Source organism: Cyanistes caeruleus, chromosome 4 (assembly GCF_971803275.1).
Source record: "Cyanistes caeruleus chromosome 4, bCyaCae1.hap1.1, whole genome shotgun sequence".
In the NCBI taxonomy this organism is placed as follows: Eukaryota; Metazoa; Chordata; class Aves; order Passeriformes; family Paridae; genus Cyanistes; species Cyanistes caeruleus.
In genome coordinates, this window is record NC_141704.1 from 12467387 (window position 1) to 12484947 (window position 17561).

A 17561-nucleotide genomic window follows, 5' to 3' on the forward strand; every position below is an offset into this window, starting at 1 on the left:
CTGACCTGCAGGGCATAGAAGGTCAGTTTCTCTGTAAGCCCCTTGGCATCCATTCACAGATTTCTTGGGGGAAAGAGCTGGATTAAAAGCTTCCAAGAGATCAGATAAAAAGTCCTGTCTCTCTCACTCCTGTGTCACTCTGACAAGATGAATTCATTCACAATAGCCTTTATAAAGGCTAAGAGCAGAAATCACTATTGCAGTTGTGAGATGTGGGGTCTCTGCATCCCACCACCACCCAGCGAAGCAATACAGTTGGGGCTTACAAAGATTTTTTTATAGAAATGTATAGGCCATTTTCAATAGCAAATTCTTTTTGTGCATCTCTTCAAAGACCTGCATCCATGATAAATATAGTTGGATCCATCATGAGCTTCTCTAACCAAAAGTCTGTTTAATTTGGCCATGTAGATCATTTCCTTAACTTCAAAATTCCACCTAATTTAAAACTCGGTATCAAGACCGCAACAGCCACCTTTAAAACACAGCAATAATTTTCTGTCAATAACTCAATATCAGGGTACTGTGGTACCACTGACCTTTTTTAGGAAACTGTAATTTACAAAGCAAATGGTTTCCAGCTGGCCCTGAGGACAGTTCTTGTCCAGCCATAAGTAAAAACTCCTATTATTTTTTGGAACAGGATCAGAATACAAAGCTTTAATAAATGATAGTGTGCTAATAAGTATATTTACTAAATACCCCATAATTTTGAAATGATCCATCACCAAACATCATCTACAATGCCAGAGACAACAAATGCCCCTAATCATAAGTTCCAGAACTTTGAAAAGTCCAGGCATGCTTCTTTTTTCCACAGTTTGTGAATGCCCAAAGCAAACACATATTTGGCCTGAAAGAGACAACACCCAGTAACTATCTCCTGTTGAAGGGGACTGTATCTACATTCTGGATCCACCTAAAAGAGAACATGAGGATTCACAGAAGGAGAAAGGAAGAGAGAAAGGGCTCTGCCCTTCTGCAGCATATGGTCAGGCACTCAGCTAGAGCAAACCTCTGCTCTGTCTTCTAAATAGAAGAGCTCTTTCTGCATTTCCCATACTGAATAAAATTGTGACAGCTCAAGAAAAAGAAACCAGGTGACAACCATACAGATTTGTAATTTTCTCTGGATCAAGGGAACTGCAATCTTTTAAATACAAAATGGAAGCTTTTCAGTAGGCTTCTTGCTTTTCTGTAATATTTTTTGTTCCCTCTGCAGTTCATACAAAAATAAAGCCATTATTTTGTAGCTTGTCTCAAAGTTCCGCAGCCCCAGCTCCCAGCACATATCCCAGGGCATGTGGAATTATACCAGAAATGTGTGTTTAGGTGACTTAGTTTACCCAAAATGTCTACAAAAGTGTGCACAATATAAATATACACAATTAAAAAATGACTGTTCTATGCATTCTAACCTAATCATGGAAGTCAAACCAATCAGTGCAACTGCTACTAAGAATGGACAGAATTTGAGATTACTATTCCCTGGGAATGCCCTGTTACATTCCAGAAACAGGGTATCTTGATCCAATCTAGTCAAACTAAAATTTTAAGTATTTTAAGACACCAGGTTTTTTTGAGTTTCTTAGTTTGATTTTCACTCCATCCTCACCTCTTGTCATGCATTACATCTAATCAAAGCTAAGACTCCAAGTCTGTGATCCCTCCTGTTTTAACCTTATCACTGCACACTTCACCTCCAAGAAAAGCATCCCAACTCTTTCCACCCCATACTTCTGACACACCTTCCATTTCCCTAACACCTCCCAACCAGCATCACTGCCCAGTCTTGAGAGAAGAGTACCAGCACCATCTGTCCTAGCAAAGAACACAGGGACCTGCCTCTCTGGGCACTCATGCCATCAAGTTCTCACAGCCCAGCCAGTGGATGGCATCCTGCAAAAAGACAGCTAGATAAATTGTTTAAATAAAGAACATTTAATTATTACAGCATAACCTTTGATTATATATGATATATATTTTGTCTTATGCAGACCAATATGCATACCTAGACTTACATGTCTTTCTTTCCTTGTCAGTTAGTATCCACATGTTCCACTTCTGTGTAATAACTTTTAATATTTGGACATTATAATGGACTTATTCTAGAGCCATCTTCTGGCTTTTTTCTCATTCTTTTTCAGCAAATTATATTTTATCCATTCTCTGAACTGTAAACAGAATGAGTAATTTAATACAGTTTCTGACCTGAAGAAAAATCAACAAAACTCTGCAATTTGCTGTAAAATTCAAAGCAGTCAAGTTCAACAATGTAAATTTCTGAATAGAACTGATGTTTATTATTTATAATTTAAATAAAATACACATTGATGACATTTTTCAGTAGCGCTTCATACGCTCATTTTAATAAAATTTCTACTTGTTTGTAATTTTCTGAAGTATTGAACAATAAAAATTTGCTTGCTTCCACTGCTACTAAGTCCCGCCTACTGTCATCTGTACTTCACTAAAGTACAGATCTGTATTTATGGGAGGACATTTGAGTGTTTACAGAAAATCATTTAAAATGCTAGATACATGCATTTACTTAAGTGCTATTCATTTTTCCTTGGCAATACAAAAAAAACCAATGTAACTAAATGCAAATTCAGTTTATATATATTACCCTTTGGTAAAAGTCCCATTTTCCTTCCAGGCTAAGCAATAAGAAATAATTAGATTCAGAACAAATATTATTTCAAATGAGTCATATATCACTGATATATTAAAATACACTATCTCTGTATCTGATTTGCTGAATGAATTAGACTTTCCATGGCTAAATCCATTTCCCAAAATCTCCCATGTTTCATATAAAAAAAAAATATTCACATACTTGGGAGAAATTATAAATGGAACCTGTTCTGTTCCAGTCCAACATCTGAGATAATTAACAAAAGTCTTAGCTGAGACAATCTTAGAAAGACTGCACTAAAGGAAAAATGAATAATTTTCCATGTCCCTATTGTATAAGACAATAAGATTAAAAAATAATGTGGTGGGTTTGGGCTTTTTTTTTTTTTTTTTGCTAGAAGGGCTACTGTATTAGGAAAATATTTGTAGTAGAAAAGATTATGAAGTACTGGAATATACTGCTTGCTGAGATTGGTGTGTCTCCAGCACCTGTGATATTTAAAATGCCTAAAAACACCCTGGACAAATCTGCACCAAGGTTAACCACAGCACAGCTTGAAAACATTTACCTCCCTGGCAATTCTGTTATTCTGTGGTTCTTAGTAAAAATTTACACTAGTGTTCCTAGCAGGGCTGTAGCTCCTATATAATAAGCACTACATGCTTTTCAAAACAAAATAACCCACCTTACCTAATTCTAAGTGGAGGATCATCAAATTTTATACACATAACAAAGAAATCAGTGGATGTGTTTATTGTCGTTATCATATTTTAAAACATGTCTAGGTATTATCCCCATTTTTCAAAGGAAAATTTGGATTACATAAAACATGATCTCCCTAATCCCAAGAACAGAAAACCAAAGAAAGAGTATAAGAGAGCACAGATTGTTTACTTTCAGACCTAAATGGAAATTGTCCTTTTATTTCTGGGTATACCACCATATTTCTCACAAATAGAGCTGATTAAAGTACAAAAATTTCAGGATTGGAACAGGAGCAAGGTCAGACCTGATAAGTTTTAAGATAGAATAACATTAGAGAAAATTAATACCAAATCTAAATTTGTAATCTCTATGTTATTGTGTTATGTTTTTGTTGTGTTAAAACAAAACTTTCCTCACACAAAGGAACAACATAAATCCTGCTTTGGTAAAAGATTTTTCCCATGATGTTCCTGAGGTATGTGTAAAATACATAAAATTACTCAAAATAAAGCTTCATTAAGTTTCTGCTGTAAAAGTCCCATTCTTTTTGCACAAAATTTTTTTAGTAATCTGAAAAATAATTTATGACAGTACACAAAGTACTGCTGTTTTATAAATGTTGTCTTTTCCATGCAATTAAAGGATCTAATTTGAAGTGATGAATATTCAAGTATAATTTTCTGTGTATGGTTAGAAGTACTTCACTACCAAATGGCACTACTGTTTTTACAGAAAAGTTAATTAGCATACCAGAACTAGTTTGTGTGCTTGAAGGAAAGATCAGTAACTGAAATTCAGGATTTTATCCATCACATCCATTCTTTTATTGATCAGCTTTATTCAGCTATTAACATACTAAATATTTTAGTTACTCTTTTCAAAAATTGTTTCATGACCCATTGCTATGTCAGCCATTTACACATGATTCTAAGTGGTATTTTAATAAACCTGTCTGAATTTCTACAAAACCAAAACTGTGTAAGACCAAGGGCTAAAAATATCACTGTAGAAGAAAATAGCAATGGGCCTCATAAAATACTGTGATTTATCTCACATATTGCTCTTACTCCTACAAAAATCTACGAGATAATTTGACTACAAAAAGTTTGTCTTTGTATATATGTACTGTATAAATCAAGCATTTCACTTTTGGACTGATCTGAATACCAATAGAATAGTTAGCAAAAGAGGAAAAAGCTGAAATGTAATTGCTGTGAATTCAGGACAGATGTACTAACAGAAGATAAAATTGAGTACAGTTATACAGTTATACAGAGATAATCAAGAGAAAAATCCGGTCACACTGCATGCCAACTTACTGACTCAATTGTTTAGTGAGTGGATCCAAACATTAAGGATTTATTAATCACATCCCATTGAAAACTTCAACCAGAAAATTGCAGAAATCAAGAAATATCACATTATTTTCTACGATTCCAATATAAACAAAATTAAATCCTTATTTTTTTTATCTCATGTTGTGCTGTCATTTAAAAAAGGTGAAAGAACACACAGAGAACAGAAAAAATGATAACTACCTCACTTAATGATGCAGTGCTTGAAGGCCACATCCCTGGTTCATATAGGTAAATGTGCTGTGGATAGCAATGAAGTTAAAACCCTTAACATCACCTCAGTTTTGATTACCACAAAAGTAAAGGGTTAATATATCAACCGAACGAACAGAAGCATTAAGTGGAGGCTATATTCATTAAATATTCTGTAGACAAAAAAAAATCACAAACAAAAACCCCAATCCCTCCAAACCCATAGATATAAAAATAAAATATGTTCAATGTTTTTAGAGATATTGCCTTACGGTTTTTGCAAAATCATATGCCATCAATATTTGAAAAAAAAAAGTAAGATTATAATTTAATTTGCAGTCTACATATAAGATGCTGTATCATTAGCATATTTTAAAACTCCAAGTGCAATATTATAAACCACATAGCAGACGCACACACACACACACACACACACAGAATAATTCAGTATATATTATAAGAAAGTATCTAATCCCTTTGCCATTAATTCTCTGAGCTTTTCTTCTAAAAATGCAAGTGGATCTTTTGGATGAGCAATAAATACACCACAAAATAACACCTACAAAAAGAAGCTGCAAATTAATTCCTTGTATTTACAGCAAAGTAGCATCTAGTTATGAAGCTGTTGAAATAAACAACAGTTTACCAGAATCTTTTAAAGCACCCCAAAATAGAGGCATTTCTTTCTATCAGTTGCCATTCTTTCAATTTTTAAAGGTAATATTGCATGTATCAGCATAATTCCATTGCTAGTTTTCTAAGTACTGAGTTTAGGATAGTAAAATAAGTGGCATTTCTTTAGCAATTCCTACTAAGAATTTCATTGATTTTAATATGAATTTTAAAAAAGAACATATATAAGTTTAGATAATTTTATTTGCTTAATAAAAAACAGAATCTAAAACAAGTTTAATACTGTGACGTAAAGAGTATGTTGAATGAGAGGCTGGGCAAAAATTGATCCTGTAACCAATATTGAAAACAAAATGCAGCTAAAAAGTATTTGCTTTTCAGAATTGTTTTATCATAAAATTTTACATTATCATTTAGTAACAATGCACAATAACCAATGAACCATTTTTTCTCATTTGTCCTTTAGCTATCTTCAGCTAAAGGACACGGATAATTTATTTTTGGACTTTGAGCTCAGATACAGCAAGAACTAGCAAGGTATATTAAAGTATACAGGCAAATTGCAGTTATTTAAGTGACTATTTATTGGAAACTACAAACAAAAAGTTCTTCTGGCTGGTAAAAATGTCAAAACGTGGCATGCAATACTACCTTCCTTTCAAGACATGGCCTCTTCCTGTTATTAAACAAATGTGGAGCTTGTGCTTGAATCCTTTTCAGGAAGCATGATGGGAGGACAAATAAAAGGAGGAAGGCTCTAAATCAAACACATGCTGTGGACAAAGAGCAAATGTCATGCATGGCATAGAGACAAGAAAGGCACCCTGTCAAGTTGCCCCTCGCCCTGCAGAGGCAGAGAGCAGGGAAGGTAGGTAGAGGGAACAGTTTGACAGGCCTTCCATGTTCTAATCAGTACACTGTGCAGAAACAGAATCAGACAATAATGTAAATTGGAAGAGATCTCTGAAGGTGGTTGAAGAGAAGTTGTTGGGATGCCCCATTATTGGAAGTGTTCAAAATCAGGCTGGACAGTATTTTGAGTAAGGTGATCAAGTGAAAGAAAGGTGTCCCTGCTCATGGCGGGGTGGTTGCACTAAATATTCTTTGAAGGCTCCTTTCAACCCAAACTGTTCTGTGTTTCTGGGAATCTAAGCCAAGACCAATATGAAAAGGTGAAGACAAAATTAAAGGCCATTGTCTTCAGTTTAGATGTCTGAATATTTATAAAACTAGTCAACACACCAATTCCAACCTTAGCATCTTTCTAATCCTCTTAACAGAAATGTAATTTGCAAGGGTGGTTGACCACTGACTATGCTAAAAATATTTAAATGCCTTACTTATCATTGTAATTCATGGCATGCAATACTTTAAATAATAAACAGCTAAATGTTTTTTTTCACAAATTCTCCTATGGGCAAATTCCCAAAGCCATTCCCAACATTGGTAAGCTACTCCCTCTGCTGGATAATATGTATGTGACTGCCATATGTTATTTCAATTATTGTTTGCCTCCCCCCACCGCCCTTTCTCAAAGAAACAGACAACTTCTCCTTTGGGTGTTCTGAAACACAAGAAATCAAATCCATCCAGTGATATACTGGAATTCAATGCCTCTGTTTAACATTTGAGAAGATTAATTAAATAAGGAAGGAATTGTAACAGCTCGTCTTGCAACCCTCATTCAAGTACTCTTCAGTAATGTTTGGACTAGGTGTAAAACTGGAAACAATTGTGTAAATTATGTCAAGCAATTAGGTCTGTACAAGTCTGGCTGTTTCTATTAGACTTCAAGTCTCTCAGAAGTCTCTCAGCAATCTGAAAGAGCCCATCACCAATGTTTTCACACATTCTTCCTAATATCACTTTAGCCATTTACCCTTCACGGCAAAATTGATTTGGGTCCAGGGCAGAAAAATGTTAGGCCAGCTCTTCATCCATGTTTAATTCTAACATTGTAAAAATACAGCTACTAACTACAGTGAAACTCTCACACACAAGAGTTTGCAGGATTACAGTTTCCCTGCCTTTTAATGAATAATGTTTAAAAGTAAATCTGGATGAGAACAGACAGAAATCACACAGGAAGGAAATTCTCAGATGCAGCAGGGAATCCTAAATTATTTGGACAAGATTACTTGAACTTTAACTTGTTTGGACCATGTCCAAACCACAGCCTCATCATAAAAAGACTTGAGCAAATGGCCATTTTAGAACTCTGTATCCTTAACTTTGAGACTATGTGTATAAATGTTCAAAGGCCTCATCTTAGCTTTGATGTTCCTTAATAAAAGGACCAGTATTATCTCATTTATCTTCACACCAAGCATACCATAATCACCGCGGGTGATTCCTTCCTGTAAAACAGAAACCGCATAAAGAAATTAAAATATAACAAAATTAAATAAGAAACATATGCCAGATATCAACAAGCAACAACCTCTAATAAATAAGAAAAACAAGGATAAAAATATCTTAGGGTAATTTTCAACTGGTTCTTTTAAAAAGGGTCTTCCTTTAATCTTATCTTTAATTCTTTCATTTTTAGCTCATTAACTTAATGTCACTGCTTCTATAATGCTGTTATAGCTATGTAGCTAAAATTTCTGGTTGGAAATGTAGATATGAGCTGTTTTTTAAGTGCTGAATCAAGAAATACACCTCATGCTGATACATCTTATGTTTTGTTTTTCTGTGCTTAGAAAACAAAGAATGATCTAGAGACAGACTCCCAGAAGTGCTTAGTCTACATGGCAGCACTGGTCTATAATTATTGTAATTGGCTCAAGGTTTCTTTATTATTATTTCCATGGAAATCCTGGCTGTAATAGCTGATTGCAAATGGAGTCTATTTTGGCAGATTAAATATATCAGGGTATTTCTTAAACTTGCATTTGTACATTTCACCTTTTTTTTTGTTTGAAGGAAACTGAAAAACAGCTGCTGCAGATTTGGTAACAAGCAGAGGTGAGCATGACAAAGAAGGAGGGAAACACAGAAACACAGAGAATCACCTCACAAATTCTAAGGACAAACCTACCAACCCTGTTTCCCCTACAATCCTTCACGCTGCGCCACTCTTACTCTCTGACATTTTATGAAGTCTATTTACTTCTGTGCCAACAAGAATACCTAATCCACCAGTATCTGAAGCATGATCCTGTGTCATCTTTACGACAGGCACACCATTAGAAAACATGGATTGCACCCACTGCACTCATGAGGAAGGAATTATCCGGCTGGAATCTAGATGCTTTTCTGTAATTAACACTGAAGAAGTTAAACGTATCAGGGAAGGTGCCAGTGCAGTTCACCGGGTTCGTCTTCATTTTAACATAGATTATAATGCAGAATTGCTTTGTTTCATCTTGTTTCCGTTCTTAAAGTTTTCATAAATCGTTTGAAGTATGAAAAACGTGCAACAGTGACAAAACGAGCAGAACAAAATCAAGCCCCAGGCGAGCAGAGAGCAGTGGAGGGGTATGAGATGCCCCGGCCAGCGCTGAGGGGCACAACGAGCCGGGACCAGGGCTCTGCTGAGGGCCGAGGGGGGCCCTTCGTGCGGGGGGGTGGCGAATGGCTCCCTTCCACAGATGTTACCGGGGCAGTCTTTTGTCCCACCGGCTCCTGTGGGACCAGACTGCCGACCGCCTGGACACCCAGAGGGTGACGAGGTGCCAGAGGCGGCGGAGACGGCGGTCACCCACTTTGGGGATGATGTGCCCTCTCCAGGGCCTGCCATGGCTCGGGACCGCCCTTGCTGCCAGCGGGCCGCCTCCCCGAGCGGGAAGCCTGTTTCGGAACGCGCTGCGGGACCGGGCCGGCCCGGGAGCGCGGGTGATTCCTTCCTGTAAAACAGAAACGCATCGCAGCCTTGTCACGCAGCGGCACACGGAGCTGTGGGCTCGGCATCCCTGCAGCACCTCAGGCACAGCACCCGCGCCCGGCGCCCGAAGGAAGGGCAGAGCCGCGGCCGAGCCGCGCCGGATGGGGCGGTGGCTTCCGCGGGAGACGCAGCCTCGGCCGGGGCGATGTGGGAGCCGCGGGGCGCGGCGCTGAGGGCGGCGGCGGCGGCCCTGCTGCTTGGGGCCGGTGCCTGCTACTGCCTGTGGCGGCTGGCGGCGGCAGGCGGGCGGCGGGGCCGGCGAGCAGCGGCCGCGCGGAGCCCGCCGGCAGGTGAGGGGCAGGGCGGGCCGGACCTCGCCCCTCCGGTGTGCGGCGGGGCCGGGGGAGGCTCCGCGGGGCCCGGGGGGTTCCGAGCCCGCGGCGTTCCCAGCCCGCGGCCCTGCAGCGCGGTTCGGGGCCCGGAGGCGGCTCTGTGCCCTGCCAGAGGCGGTGCCACAGTCCTGCGTACCGGCCCTCCAGGCCACGAAGCCATTTGGAGCGCTCTGGAGCGTGATTTTTAGAAAACCAAATTTCTTTTTTTTCTTTTTTTTTTTTTCTTTAGAAATCCTCCAAAGCGTACGTCCGGTCATTGTGTTTACTTATGTTATTGCAGTTGTTTGTGTTTCCCCTATAATACAAAGCTAAACTGAAATATTTAGACGAGGATGAAAAACGATTTTGTTTTTGAAGTGAGCTCTTGGATCATCATAATTAACTTTGATCTCTGGGGTTTTTTGGGTTGTTTTTGGTTTGGTTTTTTTTACCCCGAAAGAATACTGTGGTGTTTACCTGGTCAGATGTTGGAAGTAAAGCTGTGGAATTTAAAGCACTGGTAGTTTCTCAGGAGTCATCTCAAGTAAGCTCTGACTAGTCCAACAGTCATAGATCAGGTCTCACAGCTCCTCAGCTGAATAAATACTTCTTCTTCCAACCTGGCTGAAAATAGCCTTTGGTGACATTTGTTGCCCTTTTATAAAGGCCAGGTACTCCATTACATCATCCTTACTCAGGAGCAGCCTTCTTCCGTTTTGAGTAATGCCATGATCAGCAGTGTGCCTAACATTGTGGCTGTTACTTTGTCAAAGGACCTCAGCATACTAGCAAAGTGTGATTATAATTTCTGGAAGTAGTAGTCTGTAAACTGGAAGTTTTGTTTCCTACAGTGCCAAGACAGATTTCCACATTTTATTTCAGGGACACAAAAAAAAAACCCCTAACCGGTATTTTGTGAATATTCCCCAAATTTGTGAATATTACTACAATTTTGCCAAGGAAATTTACTATTGGAACCAGGAAGTAACGCACCTCAGCCTCTAACTGTGTGCTCCTTTTATTCTCCACCTTCAAAAGAGGTAATTGGAGGACTCAGGAAAAAGATGGAAATCTTAGTGTCATAAAACACAGTCTTTTTACCATGACATGATGGTTGGGCACAGCCTTAGAACAATGTGTCCTACAACTGAGAGTCAAATTTCAGCTTTGCAAAAAACACTAAGTAGCAACCTAAGTGAAATATCTCAAACTTAGTATCACAAATTTCATTTCTAAACATTAACAGATAGCAGTCCTCCAGTGTCAACTCATACCATGGATGTGGATGTTCTACAGAAACTTATTCATTTGCTCCAGGCCACAGATGATCCATTAATTCAAGAGCAAGCTTTAATCACTCTCAGCAACAGTGCTGCCTTCTCTGTAAATCAAGTGAGTATTGTTCTGTAGAAAACAACAATATCCAATGCCAGCCAGTCTGGCAGAGGAGAGCTGATGTTCTGCTAGACTGACACAGGACTGAAGCTAGGATAGCTTGTGCTCTAAAATCCATTTAATGTCTTGCCTTAATTTCTGCTGGCCCAAGTAATGTAATTCACTAGTTTCACAGAATTTATTGAATAATAATGTTTGGACGACTTAAAGTCTGTACAGAGTCCTGTACTTCCAAAGTACTGTAAATATATCATTTGTTGCTTACAATTATGTAATGTTAATGAAAGGGCTGAATATTAGGTTAAATTCTTTCTGGTTCAGATCTAAAAGTCTATGAGATAAACTATATTTTTTATCCCTTACAAAGTTGTGTGCTGTTTGCACATTAGCAATTTTACAAAGATAGAAGTATCTCCAAATCATTTGGACATAGAATGCACAAAAACCTGGAGCTGGATGCTGATTTTCATGCCTTTTTAACAGTTTAACCTCCAAGGTCCCACCTTTTTTGCTACTTATGACAGCCATCTATTCTGGTTTCTCAAAGTATATAATCTTTCTTAATATATATCTCATAGAACAGAATTCAATCAGAACCCAAAGCCCAACAGTGCTTTGTTCAAGTGAGAATAAGTTCAATAGTTCAAGTGAGAACAATTAAAATAGTAATAAAAACAAGTGTAATGGAAAAAAGTTTCAGAACCTTTACTATAAAAATATGAAGCTGCACCTTGAAATTCTGGCCTATTCAGGCAGTATTTTAGGGACTGTGATCTGGCTAAGTTGTTCTATAAATTCACTATCCATTAATTTCCTTTTATTCTTTATAATCTAAAATGCTTTAAGCATCCTTTGCTGATGTGCTACTGTCAAATAACAGTAATACTTTTTGTTCCTAAACAAGATCCTTCTTAGTTTCAGAACAAGCAATAAAGCAGTATCTGCTAATACTCTCTTTACACAGAGCAGTCAGCCCTAGAATTCTTCATTCACAAACTTAATTTTTGTCACTATGGAGACTTTGAGGGAATGCTTCAGCATTTAAATTGAATTTTAAAAATCCTATTAAATATCTTCTATATTTCAGGATATAATCCGAAATTTGGATGGTCTTTCTGTTATTGGAGGGATGCTTTCCAACTGCGCTCCCAAAGTTAAAGAAAAAGTGCTAAATGCACTTAACAATTTGAGTATGAATATTAAAAATCAGGAAGAGATACAGGTAAGATTCTTAATGGGAAAAACTGAAGTAACTGAGGCAAAGAGATAGTACAGGTCCTTCAGTATATTTGTTAAATACAAGCCAGGATGCCAAAATGCTTTGATAATAGACATACAAGTCAGCAGTCTGGATGACTGAAGGGATAACTTTAAAATGCATTGCTTCACTGGCATTTACTTTTAAAATAAAACACAGGAACTTATGCAGTTTGCGTTCAGCTTTCACAGTATACTGTTAAACAGTGATTGTGCTGCTAACATTGTAGCAAAATTGTGTGAGGTAAGATGATTTGCAAACCTGCCTAGAACATCACCAGTGGCTGTTTAACAGAATGGATTGCAGATTGACTCCTTAGTTGAGGGAGGAGAGTAATTGAGCCCCCGGGTTTGTATGAGACCAATTTTTAAGGTGATAACTCCATCTTGAAAGAAAAGTGTGCATAAATTGTAACAAGTTCCACTGGTAAATACAGTACATGCTATGAATATGACAAGACTAAACATCGAGAAAAAAGAAATCTGATTAATTAATAGTCCAAGTGGTGAACTGAGACAGATTTGAAGATTTCTAGTAGTTTGTTTCAGTAGCTTGATAAAAAAGTAGTGTGACTGTATGTAGTAGTTTGCAGCATCTTTAGCAATAGGCAGTTTTTATTAAGTAGTGCTTGCCAATATTTGTCTACATGTATAAGTAGAAAATGACTCCTTTGGTAAGGGAAAATTATTTTTTTTTTTTCTGTTAGGACTCCAAGATTCATTGTATACTGCCATCCAGAAGAAAAATTGGTAAAGATAGTAGTTTAATGTCAGTTGTCATTGCTGGTCCTACAGTGTAGTCCAGTAAAAGGGCCACATTGTTGGGAGAAAGGATTTAATTTCAAAGCTTGTCCTTAGCTTGTTCTCAATATTTAAGGTGTTAGTTACTTATAAGTGACTTTTAAAACAACTTCTGAATTTCTGAGAGTCACTTCTGAGATGGAGCCAAAGCAATTTAAGTTTTCAGAGCAAGTTATGTTTCAGGAAGACTAGAGAGCATAATGCTGTGTGGGGTCTGCTTCTGTCCTGCCACTAGAATGTTTGAAATAGTCAAAACAAAAAAGTACTCATTTCCAAGAACCTTCACCATTCAGCCAGCAATGTTTAGCAAGTATTTATGTAACTGTAGCTAGGCCATTGATACTATTTGTGACAGAAAATATGCTTTTATCAAAAACTGTTCTCTATTTCCTCTCCCCTTTCCCCAGGTATTTATTGCACAAGTTTGTAGGACTGTTGAGTCAGCTCCCCTGAACTCTGATGTGCAGCTAGCTGGACTCAGGCTGTTGACAAATATGTCTGTTACCAGTGACTACCACCAAAAGATGATAAATTCAATTCCATGCTTTCTTCATTTGCTTTCAGAAGGAGCTGAAAGGACACAGGTACTGGGTAGTGTTATTTATGAAGCCATTTATGAAGCTGCTTTACTTGCCGTATTTCTTACCATTTTGGTAAAATGGTTTAGATTTTGCTAAGAAAAAACCCAAATATTCATTAATGATACAGATTTTATGCAGTAAAATATAGATCTGTATTAGCTTCACAATATAAATTCAAAAAGGGGGGAGGGAACAGAATCTTGGTAGTGGAACCATCAGACTGTAGCCCTAGCAAAGCAGTGCAGGGTGCACTGTGATTGCCCTGTGCCTTTGCCATAGCAACTCCAGAATTCTCTTCTGCTCAAGACATTGCTACTGCATCACAGAGCAAGGAGAGCGTGCATGGGAAGGCTTCACTGATGCACGAATCTCTGTTGGAAAACTAGCCAAGCAGTGATTCTGTTATGGACTTTTGTTCCCTTATACACCTTATGACACCTCTGGCAACCTTAGTGACTGCAACTGGAAATCATGCTTATTTGTGAATTATTGTAATACTGAAACAAGCTTCAGTCAGGGACCAAACTACTGCTTTCATTCAAGTTTTCATTCACTGTGGTACCATCAGTGTATGTGGTTGCTCTATCAGATCAAAACCAGTTTTCCAAAACACACATTTCCACTAGACATAACAACACCTACTGTACTTAAGTATATGAAGTAATATGGCCTTTTCCTAGTGTTTAAAGACTAGCATCACAAGGCCCAAGAAAGCACAAAGATGTATTTGAATATGCTTCAGATAATTTTAAATGTAGTCCTTAACCATCTTCTTTGTATTTTAAAAATACTCTGCATTTTGCCTACTGAGATTTGTTTACGGGTCTTGCCTTATTTTGATGTTTAAGTCAATCTGAATTTGCTTCTAACATGTCCATACCTTAGTTTTCTCTATACCAAAATACTCAAGACATTAACTAACCCATTCTACCTCTTCCTCCCCAAGTCAGCTTTGACATTATTGATGCCCATTACAGCTATACTTACTGTTTTGGATCTTTTAATGAACTTGTACATTCCTCACTTCAGATTCATGTTTTGAAAGTACTTGTGAACTTATCTGCAAACCCAGCCATGACAAGACATCTTCTCAGAGCTCAAGTAAGGTTCTTGTTGCTTTGTTTTATTTTTAGCATATATACATGTGTAGCAATTTAGATATTGCATGCACTAGAAGAATTATAGTGTATTAGAAATACATATGCAATTCCAGAACAAATTCTAGACACTGATTGGTTAAAATTGGTACCTAACTGCACATTCTTTCATGGGCTGGCTTTATTCCAGAGAGCAGTGTAGTACAGATACCATGCTTACAAAGGGAGAGGCATGGGGCCTGTGAACTTGGAGATAGTTGGTTGTACTTCTTGTGTACCATTCCAAATAATCAATGATAACTTGCAGAAGCCTGTTCTAACCTTCCATTTCCAGACATACAGTCATTATATAGATTGAAAACCATTAAATAGAACAATACTGTAAGTGATCCTTCTCAATTTCTGTTTCTATAGCCAATGTACTAGACCAAACCCAGCCCAATTCCACTGGAATCCCCACCCCTTTATTCAAATGCAGCCATAAAACTGTTGCCTCTAAGTGAACTTTCCCTGTGTATTTACTTATTTTTTCATGGACAAATTTGTGTGACATTTTCTGTGCTGGCCTTGGCACATAGGTTTCTTTTAGTTTCATTTCCTCACACCAAAACAGTTGGGGCTGGAATGGTGCTGCATCCTCGTCTCTCTCCCTAAAGTAACTTTCTCAAAGCATGCAATGTTGTATTTGTGAGCTATCTACCATGAGCAAAGTTAGTCTAGATAATGCTGTCTTTTCATTATTCAAACAAATTTCGGGTAGCTAAATATTCAGTTCTCTGTTAAGCGTATTATTTTTTCATTTATCAGATATGCTACAAAAACATTCAGGACAAAAATCAATGTGGCTGAGAAGCAGACCTTCTCTTCCAAGTGGGAGTTTTCCAGACAGCCACATTTTGGAGATTGAAAATACAAAGCTGTTATTAGTCCATTGATTCATAGGCCAGTCTTTTCTAGAGAGAACATTTGCACACTGCACAAATTTCTGACAGGAGTTCACAGCATACAAAGTCCTGGGATTTCATACAATTTCTGGTTTAGGTACACATTTTTTTCCATTTTTTGAAATTTGATTTAGTTACACATACTTACTGCTGGTGATTAAGTGTGGAATATTTCTTCAACATTCTAGGTGCCATCAATGTTGTTACTTTTTGACAACTATATAAACAGAGACATTCTAGTTCGAGCCCTGGCATTTGCAGCAAACTTGAAAAAGAACATGAATGATGAAGAAGGCACCATCATTGAGGAATACAGTGAAGACTCAATTTTCTTCACACTCTGCAGGGACTCTGCCCCATTCACTCAGAGACTGGCATCTTTGCTGCATCACCCTGATTCAGAAGTGAAAGAACAAGTTGTGAGAATATTAATGCAATAGTGTTGTTTTCTTAAAACAGAATGACCTGATGAAAATATCTAATCTTAGCAATGCTATGCTATAAAAGCATGCAACAAGTAAACAATGCAAGGGAGGAAAAAAACCAAACCTAAATACTATCATTTTACTAGGCACAAATGAGTTACTGCAAAAGAGAATGCAATGTATTTAATACAGATTTTTTTTTACAAGCAGGAGAAAAGCAATAGCTTAATTATTACCAATAAACCACTGCACAGTTGCTACATTTGTGCAATGGGGACAAACAGTTTAAAACATGAAAACATTCATATGTAAAATGAACATTTTGAATGAATGAGTGAAGTGAATGTATATATCTTTGGCAATATCAAAGTCTTTTTTTAAAGTATTTACAGCTGTTGAAGAACTACCTCTTTAGAAGCGTGCATTAAATATTTAGCAATTAGAGATTAGGCATTTATATTTTATTAGTCTATGAAAAGGTACAGCCAAATTTACAAAATAATATTAAATAAAGAACAATACCAAACTATCATTGGCTTCCTACAGAATTTGTATCTTCAATGAAAGCTGCATACTTAAGTCACCAAACCTAGGTTTTTTCATCTTTCCTGCAAGGAATTTATTATAAAACTTCATTCTTGTATGCTTAGTATATCTCTTCCATTTAGCTAAACTACAGTGCAGTTAATCACAACTGTGAAAAGTTTGTACACTTGAACAAAAAATTGATAGCTTTTTATATTGCTTTAAAATTGTCACTTTAGGGAAAGCAGATATATTTTTAAAAATATTTTATTAGGAGTCAAGTATTATCTGCAACTACAATTCAGCATTCTCATTATTATAAAAAAAAATTCTACAAGAGCAGTATCATACACATTTTTAAAAAAGCTTCTAATTCTGTAGCAGCCCTTGAGTTTCCTTTCCTTGGAGATATTTACTCCTCTTTCTTTTTTTTTTTTGCAACTGGAGCATCATTGGAATGAGTGCTTCTGCAGAATTAGCCCCCATAAAGTTTTAGTCATCAATCCAGCACTAATTCAAAATGAAGTGGAATCCATACAAACATCACTGTAAAAGAACCTGAACAGAGTTTCACTGATGAACAGAAAACATACTGGAAAATACTTCAAAAACCAAACAACTGAAAACTTCCACTACAGAGAAACTAAAATGGTATCAGATGTAAAGGCTAGGATAGTTTTCCTCTTTGTTTCATTTTTAAGAGAACTGTATCACCTAAACTGTTTCCAAGTGCTTCATCTTTCTTATTTATTAAACTCACTCTGCTCTTCAGAAAACATTGCTATATTCTCCTTCTGTAATGCAATAGATACTTAT

The 17561-nt window shown here is 37.3% G+C and overlaps 2 protein-coding genes and 1 non-coding gene across 13 annotated transcripts in view; 1 reads left to right on the forward strand and 2 right to left on the reverse strand.

The window, feature by feature from the left end:
• LOC111923297 (uncharacterized) overlaps positions 1-9624 on the reverse strand; it is a 64477-nt gene extending 54853 nt beyond the window's left edge. The window contains exons 1-6 of the transcript XR_015286123.1: positions 8656-9624; positions 7856-7880; positions 6175-6296; positions 4882-4938; positions 2022-2174; positions 1749-1913 (exon numbers count right to left, since the gene is read on the reverse strand). This is a non-coding gene — a transcript (uncharacterized LOC111923297). The remainder of the gene's footprint in view (positions 1-1748; positions 1914-2021; positions 2175-4881; positions 4939-6174; positions 6297-7855; positions 7881-8655) is intronic.
• Positions 9555-17521, forward strand: ARMC10 (armadillo repeat containing 10). Its single transcript, XM_086886677.1, has 6 exons — positions 9555-9699; positions 10967-11112; positions 12203-12337; positions 13581-13757; positions 14784-14855; positions 15984-17521. The coding sequence occupies exons 1-6, from the start codon at positions 9555-9557 to the stop codon at positions 16233-16235; spliced, it is 927 nt and encodes a 308-aa protein (XP_086742803.1). The 3' UTR covers positions 16236-17521.
• The window catches only part of NAPEPLD (N-acyl phosphatidylethanolamine phospholipase D), a 32218-nt gene continuing 29513 nt past the window's right edge, over positions 14857-17561 (reverse strand). For all 11 annotated transcript variants that reach the window (XR_015286113.1, XR_015286111.1, XR_015286116.1 and 8 more), the window contains one exon: positions 14857-16188. The gene's annotated coding sequence lies outside the window, so the exon portion shown is untranslated. The remainder of the gene's footprint in view (positions 16189-17561) is intronic.